The sequence below is a fragment of the Mesoplodon densirostris genome, assembly GCF_025265405.1.
Source record: "Mesoplodon densirostris isolate mMesDen1 chromosome Y unlocalized genomic scaffold, mMesDen1 primary haplotype SUPER_Y_unloc_1, whole genome shotgun sequence".
NCBI classification, from domain to species: Eukaryota; Metazoa; Chordata; class Mammalia; order Artiodactyla; family Ziphiidae; genus Mesoplodon; species Mesoplodon densirostris.
In genome coordinates, this window is record NW_026778236.1 from 200,552 (window position 1) to 218,395 (window position 17,844).

Here is a 17,844-nt window from a genome sequence, read left to right on the forward strand (position 1 = left end):
TCAGATCCCACCAACTAATTTTATCTGTGGACACTTAAACAGTTTTGTGAGATGGAACTATAACATGTCTTTGAAAATACATAGTATATGATAAGTAGTAAATATTTTTCTGGGCCCACCATACCATCTCACCTTCAAGTTATTACCTAAACTGCTTTGATTTTAAACACCATTTAGATTGTGGCATCTGAAGCCATACCTATAGCTCTGACAGAGTTTCTGCTAGGGCGGTTTCTTCTTCTACAGCTTGCCACTCTTAATCCATGTATTTTAAAGTGGAAACCTTGGTAGTGCTTTTTTATAAGGTAGTATGGATTAAATGCAGCATTTAGCATGTTATCTGTCACTAAGTGCTATATACATTAGCATATTATTACTTGCAGTATTTCTTCCGTTTGATTACAGCAGATTTTATTTGTTAACATAAAAGTAAAGGTCAGAAAAGTAACGTCAGTTAGCAGTGGGAGTGTGGAAACTGGTAGTTATTAGTTTTTATAACACTAATTTTTATAGTTTGCAACAGATGAGTGATTACATATTTTTAGGCTTGGTATAAGTATTTTGAAAAAGTCAGTAATGATGAATGATCTTGATTATGTTATCATTTATCTGTTCGTAAATACATTTAGATGATCATAAAGTTTTAAGTAGTAGTAAAATTCTTTTGTTTTATTTGGGTTATAGAAGAACATTCACTTAATATTTACCATTTATTGTAGGTTGATACAGTAAAGCGGCTGCTAATTAAAAAATTGCCTCCTGTTCTTGCTATTCAATTGAAACGATTTGACTATGACTGGGAAAGAGAATGTGCAATTAAATTCAATGATTATTTTGAATTTCCACGAGAGCTGGACATGGAACCTTACACAGTATCAGGTGTTGCAAAGCTGGAAGGAGATGATGTAAACCCAGAGGTTCAGTTAATACAACAGAATGAGCAGTCTGAATGTGAGACAGCAGGTAGCACAAAATACAGACTTGTGGGGGTGCTTGTACACAGTGGTCAAGCAAGTGGTGGACATTATTATTCCTACATCATTCAGAGGAATGGTAAAGATGGTGAGAGAAATCGCTGGTATAAATTTGATGATGGAGATGTAACAGAGTGTAAAATGGATGATGATGAAGAAATGAAAAATCAGTGTTTTGGTGGAGAATACATGGGAGAAGTATTTGATCATATGATGAAGCGCATGTCATACAGGAGGCAGAAAAGGTGGTGGAATGCTTATATACTCCTTTATGAACGAATGGACACAATAGACCACGATGATGAAATGATAAGATATATATCAGAGCTAACTATCACAAAACCCTATCAGATGTCACCAGCCATTGAGAGAAGTGTGTGGAAACAAAATGTGCAGTTCATGCACAACCGAATGCAGTATAGTTTAGAATATTTTCAATTTGTGAAAAAACTGCTTACGTGTAACGGAGTTTACTTAAGCCCTGCTCCAGGTAAGTTTCTGGAATTTAACTTAGAAGTTTATCAAGTATCAATATGTATTTAATGCTTTACTTCAGCATTCTTTTACCTTCTTTTTTTTTTTTTTTTTTTTTGCTGTACGCGGGCCTCTCACTGCTGTGGCCTCTCCCGTTGCGGAGCACAGGCTCCGGACACACAGGCTCCGCAGCCATGGCTCGCGGGCCCAGCCGCTCCGCGGCATGTGGGATCCTCCGGGATCGGGGCACGAACCCGTGTCCCCTGCATCGGCAGGCGGACTCTCAACCACTGCGCCACCAGGGAAGCCCTTACCTTCTTTTTTTCATAAAATTATTTAGACTCATTTTGTTTTAAATGTGTCAGCATATTCAGTGTCAGTTATTTTAAAGTCATGTATTTAATATACGCATACCTTTGAATATAGTCAGTATCTAGAAACATAGAAGAGCTGTTAATTTATGGGAGTTTTCACTAAGCATTAGTTTGAAACATGGATTGGTTAAGTGCTAAGGTAAGTAAGTGCTGAAGTTTACTTTTTGGCTAAGGATTTTTTTAAACATGGAGCATTTGTTTAAATACATTTAAACAAAAGTGTGTTTGACTGTTCATGTGCTTTTTATTTAAGGACAAGATCACTTGTTGCCTGAAGCAGAAGAAATCACAATGATTAGTATTCAGCTTGCAGCTAGATTCCTCTTTACCACTGGATTTCACACCAAGAAAATAGTTCGTGGCCCTGCCAGTGATTGGTACATGGCTTTGAATTTTATTTACTTTGTACTTAGAGTTGGTATGGTTCCTTATTATGTTGCTTTATTTTCCCCTAACTGTGGAAATCTTACTTCAAATTCTAAATATAGGATAAAAATCTTGGTAGTAATGTTGAGAGAAATTGTATTTAAAATGCTTAATTTTAATGTGCCTTTTATTATTCAACGTTTGACTCCTGTTTCTATTACTTATATTCTATATCTTTACTACATGGAATCTGCTTATGTTTAAAAAGGTAGAGGATTTTTAAATGATTATAGTCTTAAGTTTATAATTGTATAAGTATGGAAGACATTTTAATACCTTAATATAACAACTGTTCTTAGCATCTCTCAGATTAGAAGATGTTAAGGAGTGATCACTGGATCAGAAAGAGTTCATTAATATGTTTGTATCCACCTAAATATACAGTTCTCATTTAATTCATTTTGTGACTATCGGACTAGATCAGGTCACAGGGCTGAAGTTTGTATTGAAACCAACTATAATCGGGAATTCCTCCTTGGCCCAGGGGTTCAGACTCCCGCTTTCATTGCCAAGGGCCCGGATTCAAGCCCTGGTCAGGGAACTAAGACCCCACAAGCCATGCGGCTCAGACAAAAAAAAAACAACAGCAACAACTAAGATCATTAATTGTAGAGCTCTTTCCTCTTTATTTGGTTCACAGAAACGTGTTGGTTCACTGTAGCAGTTAAAATGGAAGCACCTAAATGTAAATTCATATTTTTTTCTGTTTTAGGTATGATGTACTGTGCATTCTACTCCGTCACAGCAAGAACGTACGTTTTTGGTTTGCTCATAATGTCCTTTTCAGTGTTTCAAATCGTTTCTCTGAATACCTTCTTGAGTGCCCTAGTGCAGAAGTGAGGGGTGCATTTGCAAAACTTATAGTATTTATTGCGCATTTTTCTTTGCAAGATGGGCCTTGTCCTTCATCTTTCACATCTCCAGGACCTTCTAGTCAGGTAATCAAAAGCTTTTCTTTATTTATGAAATACTTAAATGTAAATTCTATTTTCTGCCAGGTGAAATCAGTAAACATATGTATTTGTTTGACATATATACTATATATGAAATGTTTGCACACATCATGGAGTTCGTTAAAATTGTTTCACAGTAATGTTTGATTATTGGGCACTTTAAAATATAAGGAAAATTTTTTCTATTTATTCAGTTACTTGGAGCTGTGTACTAAGTCTTCAGATTCTGTATGTTCAGTTAAGGTTTAATTTTATAATGGCTAAATTTAAATCTTTTGTTGAGTAGCATTTTTAGCATAAAACTCCAAGTGGTTTTTATTTTATTATTATTATCTGACACTCGAAAACAGTATAAAACATCTGCAATGAAATCTACCCAAGCTATATATTTCATTTCCCAAAAAGCAAATGTATTTAATAATTTCCTACCTGATACTTCTGCCTAATAACCTCTATGTAAACATACCCTTTTAATGCAAATAGAAGTATACTTTTCTATATCTTGTTGCTGATAAAATAATAAATTATGATTCACAGGCATGTGATAACTTAAGCTTGAGCGATCACTTATTAAGAGCAGTATTAAATCTCCTGAGAAGGGAAGTTTCCGAACATGGGCGTCATTTACAACAGTATTTCAATCTGTTTGTAATGTATGCCAATTTAGGTAAGACTTTTCATAATTCTTTTTAATGTGTTGCTTTGCATTTACATAATAAATGATGAAAGCATTTATTGCAGTGTTGAACTAATCTCTTCTAAAGTAGAAGCAGTTATTCCATACTTATCCTTGAAATCCATTGCAGATTATAACTTTTTTTTTCTTTTTTTTTTTTATATTTGGCTGCGTTGGGTCTTCGTTGCTGCACGCAGGCTTTCTCTAGTTGCGGTGAGCAGGAGCTACTCTTCGTTGTGGTGCGCGGGATTTTCATTGCGGTGGATTCTCTTGTTGTGGAGCATGGGCTCTGGGTGCACGAGCTTCAGTAGTTGTGGCACGTGGGCTCAGTAGTTGTGGCACGTGGGCTCAGTAGTTGTGGCTTGCAGTATTTTTCTTTCTCTGTCTGACTTCACTTAGTATGATAATCTCCAGGTCCATCCATGTTGCTGCAAATGGCATTATTTCATTCTTTTTTATGGCTGATATTATTCCATTGTATACATGTAGCATATCTTCTTTATCCATTCCTCTGCCGATGGACATCTATGTTGTTTCTGTACCTTGGCTATTGTAAATAGAGCTGTTATGAACACTAGGCCGCATGTATCTTTTTGCATTATGGTTTTCTCCAGATACATGCCCAAGGGTGGGATTGCTGGATCATATGGTATTTCTGTTTTTAGTTTTCTAAGGAACCTCCAAACTTTTCATAGTGGTTGCAGCAGTCTACATTCCCAACAGTGTAGGAGGGTTCCCTTTTCTCCACATTCTTGCAAACATTTGTTATTTGCTATCTTTCTGTCGATAGCCATCCTGACAGGTGTGAGGTGATATCTTATTGTGGTTTTAATTTGCATTTCCCTGATGATTAGCGATGTTGAGCATCTTTTCCTGTGGCCTTTTGACTTCCTGAATGTCCCCCTTCGAAAAATGTCTATTCAATTCTTCTGTCCATTTTTGAATCGAGTTGTTTTTTAGATGTTGAGTTGTATTAACTATTTGTATATGTTGGATATTAACCCCTTACTGGTCACATAATTTGCAAATATTTTCTCCCATTCAGGAGGTTGTCTTCATTTTGTGGATGATTTCCTTTGCTGTGCAAAAGCTTTTGAATTAAATTAGGTCCCATTAGTTTATTTTTGCTTTTATTGCCTTTGTTTTAGGAGACTGATCCAAAAGAATATGGGTATGATTTATGTCAGAATGTTCTGCCTTTGTTTCCTCTAGCAGTTTTGTAATATCCAGGCTTACATTTAGGCCTTTAATCTATTTTCAGTTTATTTTTGTATAATGGTTTTAAAGAATGTCCTCATTTCGTTCTTCTCTATGTAGCTGTCCAGTTTTCCCAGCACCACTTATTGAAGAGACTGTTAAAAAGAGAGTAAATTTATTGGAGAAAGTGTTGCAGGGAATTTGTAAACAGAGTGAACGGTAGATGCAAAGACTTGGCATAACATAACTTGGCTCACTGGACAACATGAACGTTTTTTTGTGTGACATGATCTGGTGAAAGATACGAGATAGGTGATTGACCTGCTCTTTTTGCAGGTGTTGTGTGGGCACTGAGAGCCATTATAACATTTTTAGCAAGGTTTACCTTAGAAAGATTACACTTGCAAAAAAAAAAAAAGAAAGAAAGATTACACTTGCTATAGTGTAGAATGGATTACAGTTGTCTAAGACTAGAGATTGTAGTATAATCTATAGACAGATATCATTATTGACTTATGTTATGGAGTGGGCAATAAGGAAGATAACACTTGAAAGATTTAGGAGTTTTTATGAGAGAATCAGCAGACCTTGGTGATTGGATATTTGAATGAATGGAGCAGGGAGAAGACATATGTCCAAGGTGTGACTTGAGGAACTAAGAGAACTGTGTTGCCATTTACTGAGAGGAAACATAGGAATAGGAACCTATCTGGGTGGATTAAATTTTAAAAATATGTTGTACACCTTAGCAAAGAACTCCAATAAACAGTGAGATACATACATCCAAAATTTGGAGTCAACTATATGAATGATTATAGATTCTATAATGACTATATATTTAGTCACAGGAAAGTAAGCAGTATTAAGAGATAGTGTAGAATGAGAACTTTGGGGAAAAACATCTTCTAAGAGCTGGAAAAAACAAATCCACTGTTAAGAGTAAGAAATAGAAAAGGGAGGAAATAAGAAAAGACAGACAGAAGGAGGGAGGAAATAGAAAATGGAAGAGACAGAATCCCAAGTAAAAGATTCAAGAACAAGGAAATAGTTAAATTTGAGAACTGTTTTTTAGCTTCAAACCAAGTTTGGGAGAGAAACTAAAATGAGAATGAGGAATGGGAAAATTAGAGAACAAAGCAACAGGAAATTTAGGCTTTTTTTTTTCCAAAAAATTTTTCTCTAGAGAGGGGAAAAAGAGAAGATGGTAGTTTACAAAAAAAAAAAGAATGGTAGATTACCTTGTTTCTCATTTAGCATAGTTTCTGTCTTTCTCATCTTCCCTTATTTTGTTGAGAGACAATATCTAGGCTCCTGTGATCTCTCTAGGTCCTACAAAGTGTGCTTTTCTCTAGGGCTTTATATAATTGGAATGCCAGAGTCATGATCACTACTTCACAGTTAGAATAATTAAATTTACTTTAACTAGGAGTTTCCCTGGTGGTGCAGTGGTTAAGAATCCACCTGCCAATGCAGGGTTCGAGCCCTGGTCTAGGAAGATCCCACATGCTGCAGAGCAACTAAGCCTGTGAGCCACAACTACTGAGCCTGCATGCCACGACTACTGAAGCCCACACGCATAAAGCCCACGCTTCGCAACAAGAGAAGCCACCGTAATGAGAAGCCCGCGCACCACAACCAAGAGTAGCCCCCACTCTCTGCAACTAGAGAAAGCCTGCGTGCAGTAACAAAGACCCAATGCAGCCAAAAATAAATACATTTGTTTTTAATTTACTTTAACTAAATCGGCGTATTTTTTGTTTTATCTGTATTTGTGCAGTCTAATCAAAGGAGATGAGCTTTAATCATAAAAACTGTAGGGAGCTATACATAGTTACTTTTTTATTAAAGCAGAACCTGCCATTCTTACTATTTTTGCTTGTTTTTCCTAAACATTATTCTTGTCCCTTTTATACAGGTGTTGCAGAAAAGACACAGCTTCTGAAATTGAGTGTACCTGCTACCTTTATGCTTGTGTCTTTAGATGAAGGTCCAGGTCCTCCAATCAAATATCAGTATGCTGAATTAGGCAAGTTATACTCAGTAGTGTCTCAGCTGATCCGCTGTTGCAATGTCTCATCAAGAATGCAGTCTTCAATCAGCGGTAAAGTAGAATGTTCCATTATTTATAGTACTTTAAAAGGAATGCTAGGCTTTTGTAGTGCTAAATTAATATCCTGACATTTATAAAAATAAAGTAAAAGACTATATGCTTTATTATCTTTTAAAACCATTAGCTTTTTTTTTACATGTTTACAAGAGACCTTTTTCAAAATTTACCACCTACTATGATAAATCCCTTATTTATGAAATGGTGTAAGAATTTTAACTTTTTTTTTTTTGTCTTCAATTCAGCATTTATATTTTTGCATCTTAGTGTATCTGATCATTTTAATGAATGTTTCATTGTGCTTAGGACACTTAATTTATAATTTTGTTTTTAATAAAAAATTTAGTATTGCAGTTTTGCAAAGAAGTGTATTGGCTTTTCATTGATGACAAATCTATTCTAGGTAATCCCCCTCTTCCCAGTCCTTTTGGTGACCCTAATTTATCACAGCCTATAATGCCAATTCAGCAGAATGTGGCAGACATTTTATTTGTGAGAACAAGTTATGTGAAGAAAATTATTGAAGACTGCAGTAACTCAGAGGAAACCATCAAATTGCTTCGGTTTTGCTGCTGGGAGAATCCTCAGTTCTCGTCTACTGTCCTCAGTGAACTTCTCTGGCAGGTTAAAGGAAAATAAACATTCGTATGCCTGAAATTTAATTATTCCTTTAAATAAGAAATTCAGTTATGTTTTACCTGTCTTTAGGTTGCGTATTCATACACCTATGAACTTCGGCCATATTTGGATCTACTTCTGGAGATTTTACTAATAGAGGATTCTTGGCAGACTCACAGGTGGATACACTTTTTGCTACCACAATAATTACATTTTTCTAGGTTCTAGAAATAACTGAAATTTCTAGTAGCCGAATATATTTTTACTTCTTGCATCTCTATTAAATGCTTAATCTTAAAAATATAACATAACAAAATGAATGTTTTCCCTATCACAGTTTTATTTTTTCTTAAAACTGCAGTTTCATGCTTATTAGTAGTCTTTTTCCTTGTACCTAATGTTTTTTACTTTTTTTAACTTAAGAAGACTAACATAGGCTTTTGATAAGTTTTTAAGTTCCATTAATAGTAATTTAAGACTACATTTGCTTGTTTTTTAATTCATTACACTAAGTAACATTTAGGTATTTAACACTAATCCTTAGCCTGTTAGAAGTTTTATTAGTATATGAGGAGTCAACAGTAACTTTTTTGAACTAAGGTTATCCTACCTACCAGCAGACCTTCAGAGTTCTTCCCAAAATTCTGCTGTGTTCTTTGCAGTAAAACTCAGCCTAAGAATACTGATATAGAATTAGTTTCCCGAATCTACCACTTGACCCTCACTTTTCTCCCCACAGGGACTTATATGTATACATATTGCCACCTATTAGTCATTCTGATAAGCAAAAGAAAAATGTGAAAATGACCTTCAAAATTTTGTGCACTCTGTAACATCTTTGGTAATGGTAGTCCAGTTTTCCTAGTAACTTTGTTAATGTGTGTGAACGATAGACAGTTTGAGTATGTAGTGTGTATGATATTAAATTTGTGAATTAGTGGGACTTATGATATAACAACATGTCAGTATTTCAAGATATTGGGGACTTCCTGGTGGCGCAGCCATTAAAAATCCACCTGCCAGTGCAGGGGACACAGGTTCCATCCCTGGTGCGGGAAGATCCCACATGCTGCAAAGGAACTAAGCCCGTGCACCACAACTACTGAGCCTGTGCTCTAGAGCCCGCGTGCCAGAACTACTAAAGCCCACACACCAAGATCCATTCTCCACAACAAAAGAAGCCACCGTAGTGAGAAGCCCACGCACCGCAATAAAGAGAAGCCCCTGCTCACTGCAACTAGAAAAGCCTGCACGCAGCAATGAAGACCCAACATACACAAAAATTAATTAATAAATAAATTAATTAATTTTTATAATATGTAGTTATTGGTACTTGATATTCTGTTAAGGAAAATTTGCCTCCAAATTTTAAGCTGGAAGGTCACTGGAATAACTGTTAAAAGAATCACAACTACATGATATTTTAGATTTTTGGTACATAATGTTAAGAATTGTGTACAAATTGAAGTGTCTGTGTATTGATCCTCAAAACAACCAGTAAAATCTTAATTTTTAAATAAATAATAGAAATGAAAAAATTTAAGTTTTTAATAAATTTGTAGAACACAGTGTTTAATGATAAATCACTTTAATCAGGTATTTAAGGGAGACTGGAAATACATTACTTCTTAAATTAATATTTTCTAATTCTCAACTAATTTAGCATCTTAAATTTCCAGCAAATCAAAATCAGTGTTTTCAAAATAGTGTTAATCAGAAACAAATTACCGTGAAACAAAAATGTTACAACCTATATTCATTTATTATTTAGTACCTATTTCAGTATCTTGACAGAATTGGATACTTTTAGAGTCTGTTTTAATAGGATCTAATTTTTACTCATTATTTTTCTAAAGAACTTAAGCCTATGTTATTTACTATGTGACTTTTTTTTTAATTCATTAATTTATTTTTGGCTGTGTTGGGTCTCTGTTGCTGCGTGTGGGCTTTCTCTAGTTGCAGCGAGCAGGGGCTACTCTTTGTTGTGGTGCGCAGGCTTCTCATTGTGGTGGCTTCTCTCATTGCGGAGCACGGGCTCTAGGGCGCGCAGGCTTCAGTAGTTTTGGCATGTGGGCTCAGTAGTTGTGGTGCACAGGCTTAGTTGCTCTGCAGCTTGTGGGATCTTCCTGGACCAGGGCTCAAACCTACATGCCCTGCATTGGCAGCAAATTCTTAACCACTGCGCCACCAGGGAATTCCCGTGTGACTTCTTACAGATGCTTTAAACTCATCAGTCTCATCCTAGCCTTCAAGTTTCACTCAAAGAAGTGATAATGTAAAGGTATAAATATTGGGTTCATGTGCACAGTAGTGAGCTTTTGTGAACAAATTAGTATGGGATTGTTATTAGCTTAAATGTGAAGTGTTTTGTAAAATGACCATTTGGTTTATTTAATAAACAGTACTTAAAAGATATTTACAAAGCGTCTACTTTGTGCCAAGCACTGTCACTGGCAACAGAACAAAGTGGGCAAAAACAATATCGATTATAATGGCTTAAAAAAGTAGTTGATATTAATGATGATGTGGCAGAAATATCTAATGTGGCAGATAACAAAGTGAGTATCACTTTGTTATCAATTAAAACTAAAGAATAAAAATAGAATATATACTATAAGTGTTTACAGCTAAACAGTGCCTATGCATGTTATTTTTTCTGTCTGGAATGATTAGACTTCGAAAAGTTACTCAGATGTCTGTGGAGGTCCAGTGGTTAAGACTCCACGCTTCCAATGCTAGTGGGTGTGGATTCAGTCCCTGGTCGGGGAACTATGATCCCACATGCCGACTGTGACGGCCAAAAAAAAAGAAAAATTACCGAAATATTTTCCGAACAAGATTTATATGGATGTGTGTACTGCAAAACAGAAACATGTAAACAAAAGAAAAAGCCCTGCTTTTGGTTTGGAATATAATAATATCCTGTTAAGTAAAACAAATGGTATGCAAGATAATTTTTTCTAGATACTTCATGTTCAGTTACTGATACTACAGAAGGCACATTTTTACCCATAAATTTAATTGGCCACTAAGGAGAACAGGACTCCATTGGCTATATAAAATGTTATGTTGAGGTTTGGCTAGAGCTGAAATGAAATCATTGATCATTAGCAATTCAGCCAGTTCATGGCAGTGAAAATGGCTTTACCCACCATGTTGATTAGAATTCAAGTTAATTTTGTACTGCCAGATTATATCACTTTCATAGAAACTAGACTTTACACTCTGAAGTGCAGTCTTGAAGTAATGCTCTAACTACAAGTAAATATGTTCTCAGCTGGGGCATTCATGAAGACATAGTTTATAGTTAATTTTAATGAGAACAATTTAGTATTAGTATCCTTAATTGTTCATTTAAATTACAGTATAGGGAAATCACTTCAGATTGATAATAATTTCATAGGACTACAGACAGACTCTTGAGTCAGACTTAGCTCACCAGCTTGCTAGCTATATGACATTAGTTGTTTGACTTCTTTACTTGTTTTCTCATCCATGAAGTGGGTTTACTAATGGTACCTTCTTAGTAATTTAACTATACAGTTAAATAGATTAGATAATTACATCAAAATGTGTATTGAATGGCAGTCAGTAGGCTCCAGAATGTTAGCTAAGAGATACCGCAAATTTATGTAACTGGTTCTTTTCTAGAATTCATAATTCACTCAAAGGAATCCCAGATGATCGAGATGGGTTGTTCGATACTATCCAGCGCTCTAAGAATCACTATCAAAAAAGAGCATACCAGTGTATAAAATGTATGGTAGCTCTCTTTAGCAGTTGTCCAGTTGCTTACCAAATATTACAGGTGAGAATTTTTTATTATAATTTTGTAACAATCTGAATCATAATAAGGGGTGCTTTGTAAGAAAAGAATCATGAAAGTTTGGAGTCAGCATTTTAAGCTAACATAAAAATTATTCCAAATTCTTTCATAAACAATTTTATTTTCTTTTCAAGGGTAATGGAGATCTTAAAAGAAAGTGGACCTGGGCAGTGGAATGGCTTGGAGATGAACTTGAAAGAAGACCATACACTGGCAATCCTCAGTACACTTACAATAATTGGTCTCCTCCAGTGCAAAGCAATGAAACATCAAATGGTTATTTCTTAGAGAGATCACATAGTGCTAGGATGACACTGGCAAAAGCTTGTGAACTCTGTCCAGAAGAGGTAAAAAAAAGCCACTAATGGGCAGCAGATAAAAATGGAAGAAAGAGAAGTAATTTTTTATAGGCTAGTGTTTATTGTGTAAAAAAATTTGTCATGCAGTTTTATTGGCTTTAACGTTTAGTGTTGGTTGTTCCCAAGTAATCAGAGAAGCATGCTGACTCCTTTGTTAGAGTTAATTTGGAGAAATTTCTGTGAAAATGTCTGAAACTCATATATCTAGGTGAATCAAACTTTTTCTCTAATTGTGAATTATTTTATCTGCAATAAATGAAAAATGCTAAACAGGTCAGCTTTACAGATTTGAAAAAAATTTATTCCTAAAGATTAAAAATAAATTTAAAGTTGCTTTATAATCACATTCTTAATCTCTCTTAAATATTTTAATATTAGGAGCCAGATGACCAAGATGCCCCAGATGAGCATGAATCATCTCCACCAGAAGATGCCCCATTATATCCTCATTCATCTGGATCTCACTATCAACAGGTAAACAGGAGTTTGCTTGTTTTCATTATACCCCAGATTTTTGTGCTTTACTTAAAAATTATTTACTTAATTTTTCTTAAATATTTTGTAACTCACTACCTGTGACTGTAAAGTAGTAAAGGGACTATCTAGAATAACTTGGACAAGAAGAAGAGTGGTTGGAGTGGGGTCATGTAACAACATGTTTTGACTGACCCGGTAGTATTTTCTTTCTCTACTAAGCAGCCCTCTTCTACTAAAAGCTATAGTATTTAATAAAAGTGTGTGATGAACACATTAACGTAAAATTAATAACTATTGAAATAATATTAAGGATGGAAGTGTCTTGGTAACTTCTATGCAATATTTAGTTGCAATAAGAATATCTTTTAAAATTAACAGTTTGATTGACTTAAGTAGATGGAAAGAAAGAATGATAACTGATGAAAAAGTTTTATCTGAAGAAACTTTCATTCAAAAACAAGTTTCTGGAAAGATTTTCCTCAATTAAACCATAAACGAGACTAATTCAGATATTTTAAGGCAGTGGTTCCGAAATTTAACATCCCTCAGATCATCTGCAGACACTTGCTAAAATCAGAGATTGCTGAATCCCACCCCAAGGAAAAAAGACTCATGCCTACTTTTAGACAGACTTTACGCCATGATTTTTCATTTTCATTTGAAAAGTCTGACATGCTGATCTGTTTCACCTTCTCAGAATAATCACGTGCATGGGCAGCCGTATACAGGGCCAGCAGCACATCACTTGAACAACCATCAGAAAACTAGCCAACGACCACAAGAAAATTATGAAGGCAATGAAGAAGTATCCTCATCTCAAATGAAGGATCAGTGAAATTCCCATAATTAACTGGTTCCTTTAAGACCAGGCACTTAGGCCTTACAGTCCAAACTTCTATATTTGGCTAGTATTTAAAACTAGAGAAATTGTTCAGCACGGAGTGGAGAGTTGATTCATTGTTTCATCTGCAGAAATTTGCTGTCAGTATGTGAGCCACCTGCAGGAGAAAGTGTATAATGTTTTGTAATAAATGGCTGATAGCAATATGTAAATGGCAGAGGTGTATATAATATATTAATGTTTGACTTAATTCTTAGGCAAGAAAATTTTTTTGATGAATGTTAGAGTTCTACAAAAAAATAATTTTTTTCTGTGTGCTGCATTTGGCAACCAGTATTTTCAGCTTTGTGGCAATTGGATCAAATCCTTTACCAAAATAAAGAAGAAAAAAGGTAACATTGAAAGAGGCTATTCATATCAATCACACCAGTAGCTTTTTGTTAACTCTTAGTTACTGGAGCCATGTAAGGCTTTGAATTACATGGATGATATCTGAAAATTGATGATGTAATAACACTGTTTCTGCATATTTTTCATTACCTTTTTATTCTGATAATACATTAATCACTTTACAGCTGTAGTAATGCTATAACATTTAGCTTGGCTTCACACTAAGTTTGTGTAACCAGTGAGGACAAATTTACTTCAATGACAGCAGTTTCCTCAAAGTGACAGCTGTATTGCCCAGAGCTATTATTTCTTATACCAAGAATAAATAAAACAAGGGGAGATGTGACAAACAAGCAGTTTTTGGTTACACATATTTTCTTCTTATTTAATGTTTGACAGTTCAATCTCTTTGGTGGTATACAGAATGTGAAAATATTGATAATAGGGATTTAAAAATATTAAATATGCAAAATTTTGCCATACCAGAATGTGGGGAGCATAAGAGAAGTCTGTATTTGGTGCGTTTGTTTTGTTTTTTGATATAGTTTTATTAGGTGAAGCTTCTAAAATTTTGCTTCAACTGCAGCCTGATGAAGTGAACATCATCAGGGTCCCACAGTAGTTTGAAATACCATTGTACCAAGATGTCTGGATGATTTTCTAGTCAGTCACTATTTTACTTGAGAGCAAAATTATCCCTGTTTCTCTTCCATTCCAAAACTCTTATTGTTGTGAGTTTAATTAAATAATAAATTTCAAGTTAGTTGATATAATTCTGAAGTACTATTTTAGAATAAAAATTTGTTTCAGGATTCCAGGAAACTTGTGAGTAAATACTATATTTAAAAAAGAATTGGTGGGCTTCCCTGGTGGTACGGTGGAACCTATCTAAAAACCAAATATCCCTGCAAACAAATATAGCCCATCCAATATTATTAAATATTTTGCTGTTTTGTTTGATAGAAATTATTTTGCTGAATTCACACAAATAGAATTTGATTTAAGAAGACTTTTGTCCTGTGTTGTGTTTTTGTTTCTTGTTCCTCTTTTGTTTTCTTTTTACAGACTACAATAAAATTAATTTTTTGTATAGCATGCCTTGACATGCACTGAATGCAGCATTTCAGACACGTGAGTTTTTGTGTTTAAAATGATTTTCTTTTTGCCCTTTACCATTCAGGAATTACAGAAAAGAAAAACAATTATTGTTAATGTTTAAATTTCCTAAAGTAAGTAGTCTTGTGCTTTGGGCATATTTCTGTGGTCAGCCCTTGTTATTTACAATAGTTATGTTAGAAGGAGTTGCCATGAGCACTGAGTTAACAAATGCTGATGTACAGGAAGTACTGGGTTAGGACCCTGCAAGCCTCTGGTTGTACTTTTGAACCCATCAATACATAATCTTCTTTCATGTGTGTTTCTGTTCAAAGATACTTTATTTAATATATATTTTTGATTGACATTGAACTCAAGGGCAGCAGAACTATAAGATTCACGTCTGAATGATGCTTATTGAAGACGTAAGTTCTCAAAGTGACACGGCCTTCTTGTGTTTAAGAACACTACACAGCACTTAAAACACTTTACTTGGGATCTATTTTAAATAGCAAAATCATAACCAAAAATCAAAAAAAGAATAGAATATGCCACTCGATATCCTGAAAATGACTCCTTTTGATAGTATGGCAGGGGAAATATAAAGGCAGATCGTCACCCGCCTTTATCTGGGAACATTAATATCAGATGCATAAAAATTTTTGCTGCTATGTGATGACTGAATAGCCACAGGACTATTGATTTTTTTTTCTTTTTTTTTTTTTTTTCTTTTTGCGGTATGCGGGCCTCTCACTGTTGTGGCCTCTCCCGTTGTGGAGCACAGGCTCCGGATGCGCAGGCCCAGCGGCCATGGCTCACGGGCCCAGCCGCTCCGCGGCATATGGGATCCTCCCAGACCGGGGCACGAACCCGTATCCCCTGCATCGGCAGGCGGACTCTTAACCACTGCGCCACCAGGGAGGCCCAGGACTATTGATTTTTTTAAAAATTTATTTATTTATTTTTGGCTGCTATGGGTCTTCACTGCTGTGCACAGGCTTTCTCTAGTTGTGGCGAGCGGGGGCTACACTTCGTTGTGGTTCATGGGCTTCTCATTGCCGTGGCTTCTCGTTGTAAAGCATGGGCTGTAGGTGTGCCGGCTTCAGTAGTTGTGGTTGGCGGGCTCTAGAGCACAGGCTCAGTAGTTGTGGTGCACGGACTTAGCTGCTCCGCAGCATGTGGGATCTTCCGGACCAGGGCTCAAACCCATGTCCCCTGCACTGGCAGGTGGATTCCCATCCACTGCACTACCAGGGAAGCCCAGGAGTATTGATTTTGAGGTTATAAATAAATTTTATTGAGTAGGCAAATTATAAATTTGAAATATAGAATCTACAAATAAGGAAAGTTGAGTGTATTTGTAAGAATTAACAAACACAAGTTTGAGGGTACTTTAATTGAATTGATAGGATTTTTTTTTTACAAGAGGCCTCTAACTGGAATTGTACAAAGAAGAAATAATGTGATTAAAAGAGAAGGTACTTTTATTTCCCTTACTCCATATAGGTACCATTATATATATATATAATCAATGTATTCTAGGTTTTCTGTAACATAGGAAATTTAAGATAGCCAGAGAGATCCTACTTTTAACTTTTTTTTTTTTTTTTTTGCGGTACGCGGGCCTCTCACTGTTGTGGCCTCTCCCATTGCGGGGCACAGGCTTCGGACACGCAGGCTCAACGGCCATCGTTCACGGGCCCAGCTGCTCCGCGACATGTGGGATTTTCCCGGACTGGGGCACGAACCCGTGTCCCCTGCATTGGCAGGCAGACTCTCAACCACTGTGCCACCAGGGAAGCCCCCCCCACCTTTTTTTAACATCTTTATTGGACTATAATTGCTTTACAATGGTCCGTTAGTTTCTGCTTTATAATAAAGTGAATCAGCTATACATATACATATATCCCCATATCTCTTCCCTCTTGCGTCTCCCTCCCACCCTCCCTATCCCACCCCTCTTGGTGGTCACAAAGCACCAAGCTGATCTCCCTGTCCTATGCGGCTGCTTCCCACTAGTTATCTGTTTTACGTTTGATAGTGTATATATGTCCATGCCACTCTCTCACTTTATCCCAGCTTGCCCTTCTCCCTCCCTGTGTCCTCAGGTCCATTCTCTAGTAGCTCTGCATCTTTATTTCCGTCTTGCCCCTAGGTCCCGTTGATCTTGCCTCAGGTGGTTTCTTGGCTGCTCCTCCCTTGATTAGCAACTGTTAAAATTTGCCCTCTGGAACTCAGGGAAGGTCATGGAGGCTGGAGTCTTGCCTACTAGAAACTGGGGACAAAAAGGCTTCCATGCTCAGGAGCCCCACTGGGTCCTTCTCGGTTTCATTATTAATTATGAGAGCCTCTAACAAATCTATATGCAGGGTTAAGTAAAAGTTTCAGATCTCTGTTCTGTATATTCATTTATTTCTCAGATGGATGAAAATGTTGTTGATTGTTTTCAACAAGCACTTCTAGTACAATTTGAGAGAATTGACCACTTAAAAAAGAGTAGAAAGAAAAGCCATTCATGGCTCATGTGTATCTTACAAAATGACCTTGATTTTCTGGAATAGTATAATAGTTCCAGGTGCCAAGAATTCTATGCAGTGTGATCAAATCTAACTTTTTAATTATAATACACCTGCCTTTTATCAGGTAAGTTTTTCGGTTTCTTGCTTCAACTGCCAAGGGCTGGGGTAGCCAGTGCTGCTTCCGAGAATTTTGAAGGGAAGATCCTCAGGACACATGGTCCCGGCAGCTGTTAGGGCCTTGCCCCAATCAATATCACCTGACTGGGGCCAGCTAGCCACTAGCAGCGAGGCTCCTGGCTGGCTAAGCTAAATTTGTTACAGGCCAATAAATCAGGAGACAAGGTGTTGAGGCAAGGAATACGACTTTATTCGAAAAGCCAGCAGACCAAGAAGATGGCGAACTAGGGTCCCTGAAACACCATCTTACCCGGGTCTGTTTGCTGGTTTCTTTTACAGAACAGAGATGGGGAGGAAGTGAGGAAGTAAAGTAAAAGCCCATTGGTTTTGCCTGGCTTGGCCAGCATCGGGAGGGGATGTG

At 36.3% G+C, this 17,844-nt stretch overlaps 1 protein-coding gene across 6 annotated transcripts in view; it reads left to right on the top strand.

The window, feature by feature from the left end:
- Positions 1-14,699, top strand: part of LOC132482954 (probable ubiquitin carboxyl-terminal hydrolase FAF-X) — a 138,583-nt gene extending 123,884 nt beyond the window's left edge. For 5 of the 6 annotated variants that reach the window (XM_060088228.1, XM_060088227.1, XM_060088230.1 and 2 more), the window contains 11 exons: positions 720-1,464; positions 2,076-2,199; positions 2,961-3,186; positions 3,739-3,868; positions 6,990-7,175; positions 7,585-7,805; positions 7,890-7,978; positions 11,451-11,607; positions 11,760-11,972; positions 12,363-12,458; positions 13,159-14,699. In XM_060088228.1, the coding sequence (XP_059944211.1) occupies positions 720-1,464; positions 2,076-2,199; positions 2,961-3,186; positions 3,739-3,868; positions 6,990-7,175; positions 7,585-7,805; positions 7,890-7,978; positions 11,451-11,607; positions 11,760-11,972; positions 12,363-12,458; positions 13,159-13,296 (2,325 nt within the window). In that variant the 3' untranslated portion in view covers positions 13,297-14,699. The remainder of the gene's footprint in view (positions 1-719; positions 1,465-2,075; positions 2,200-2,960; positions 3,187-3,738; positions 3,869-6,989; positions 7,176-7,584; positions 7,806-7,889; positions 7,979-11,450; positions 11,608-11,759; positions 11,973-12,362; positions 12,459-13,158) is intronic. The other variant, XM_060088229.1, reaches the window with a different exon arrangement.
- The last annotated feature ends 3,145 nt before the right edge of the window (positions 14,700-17,844 follow it).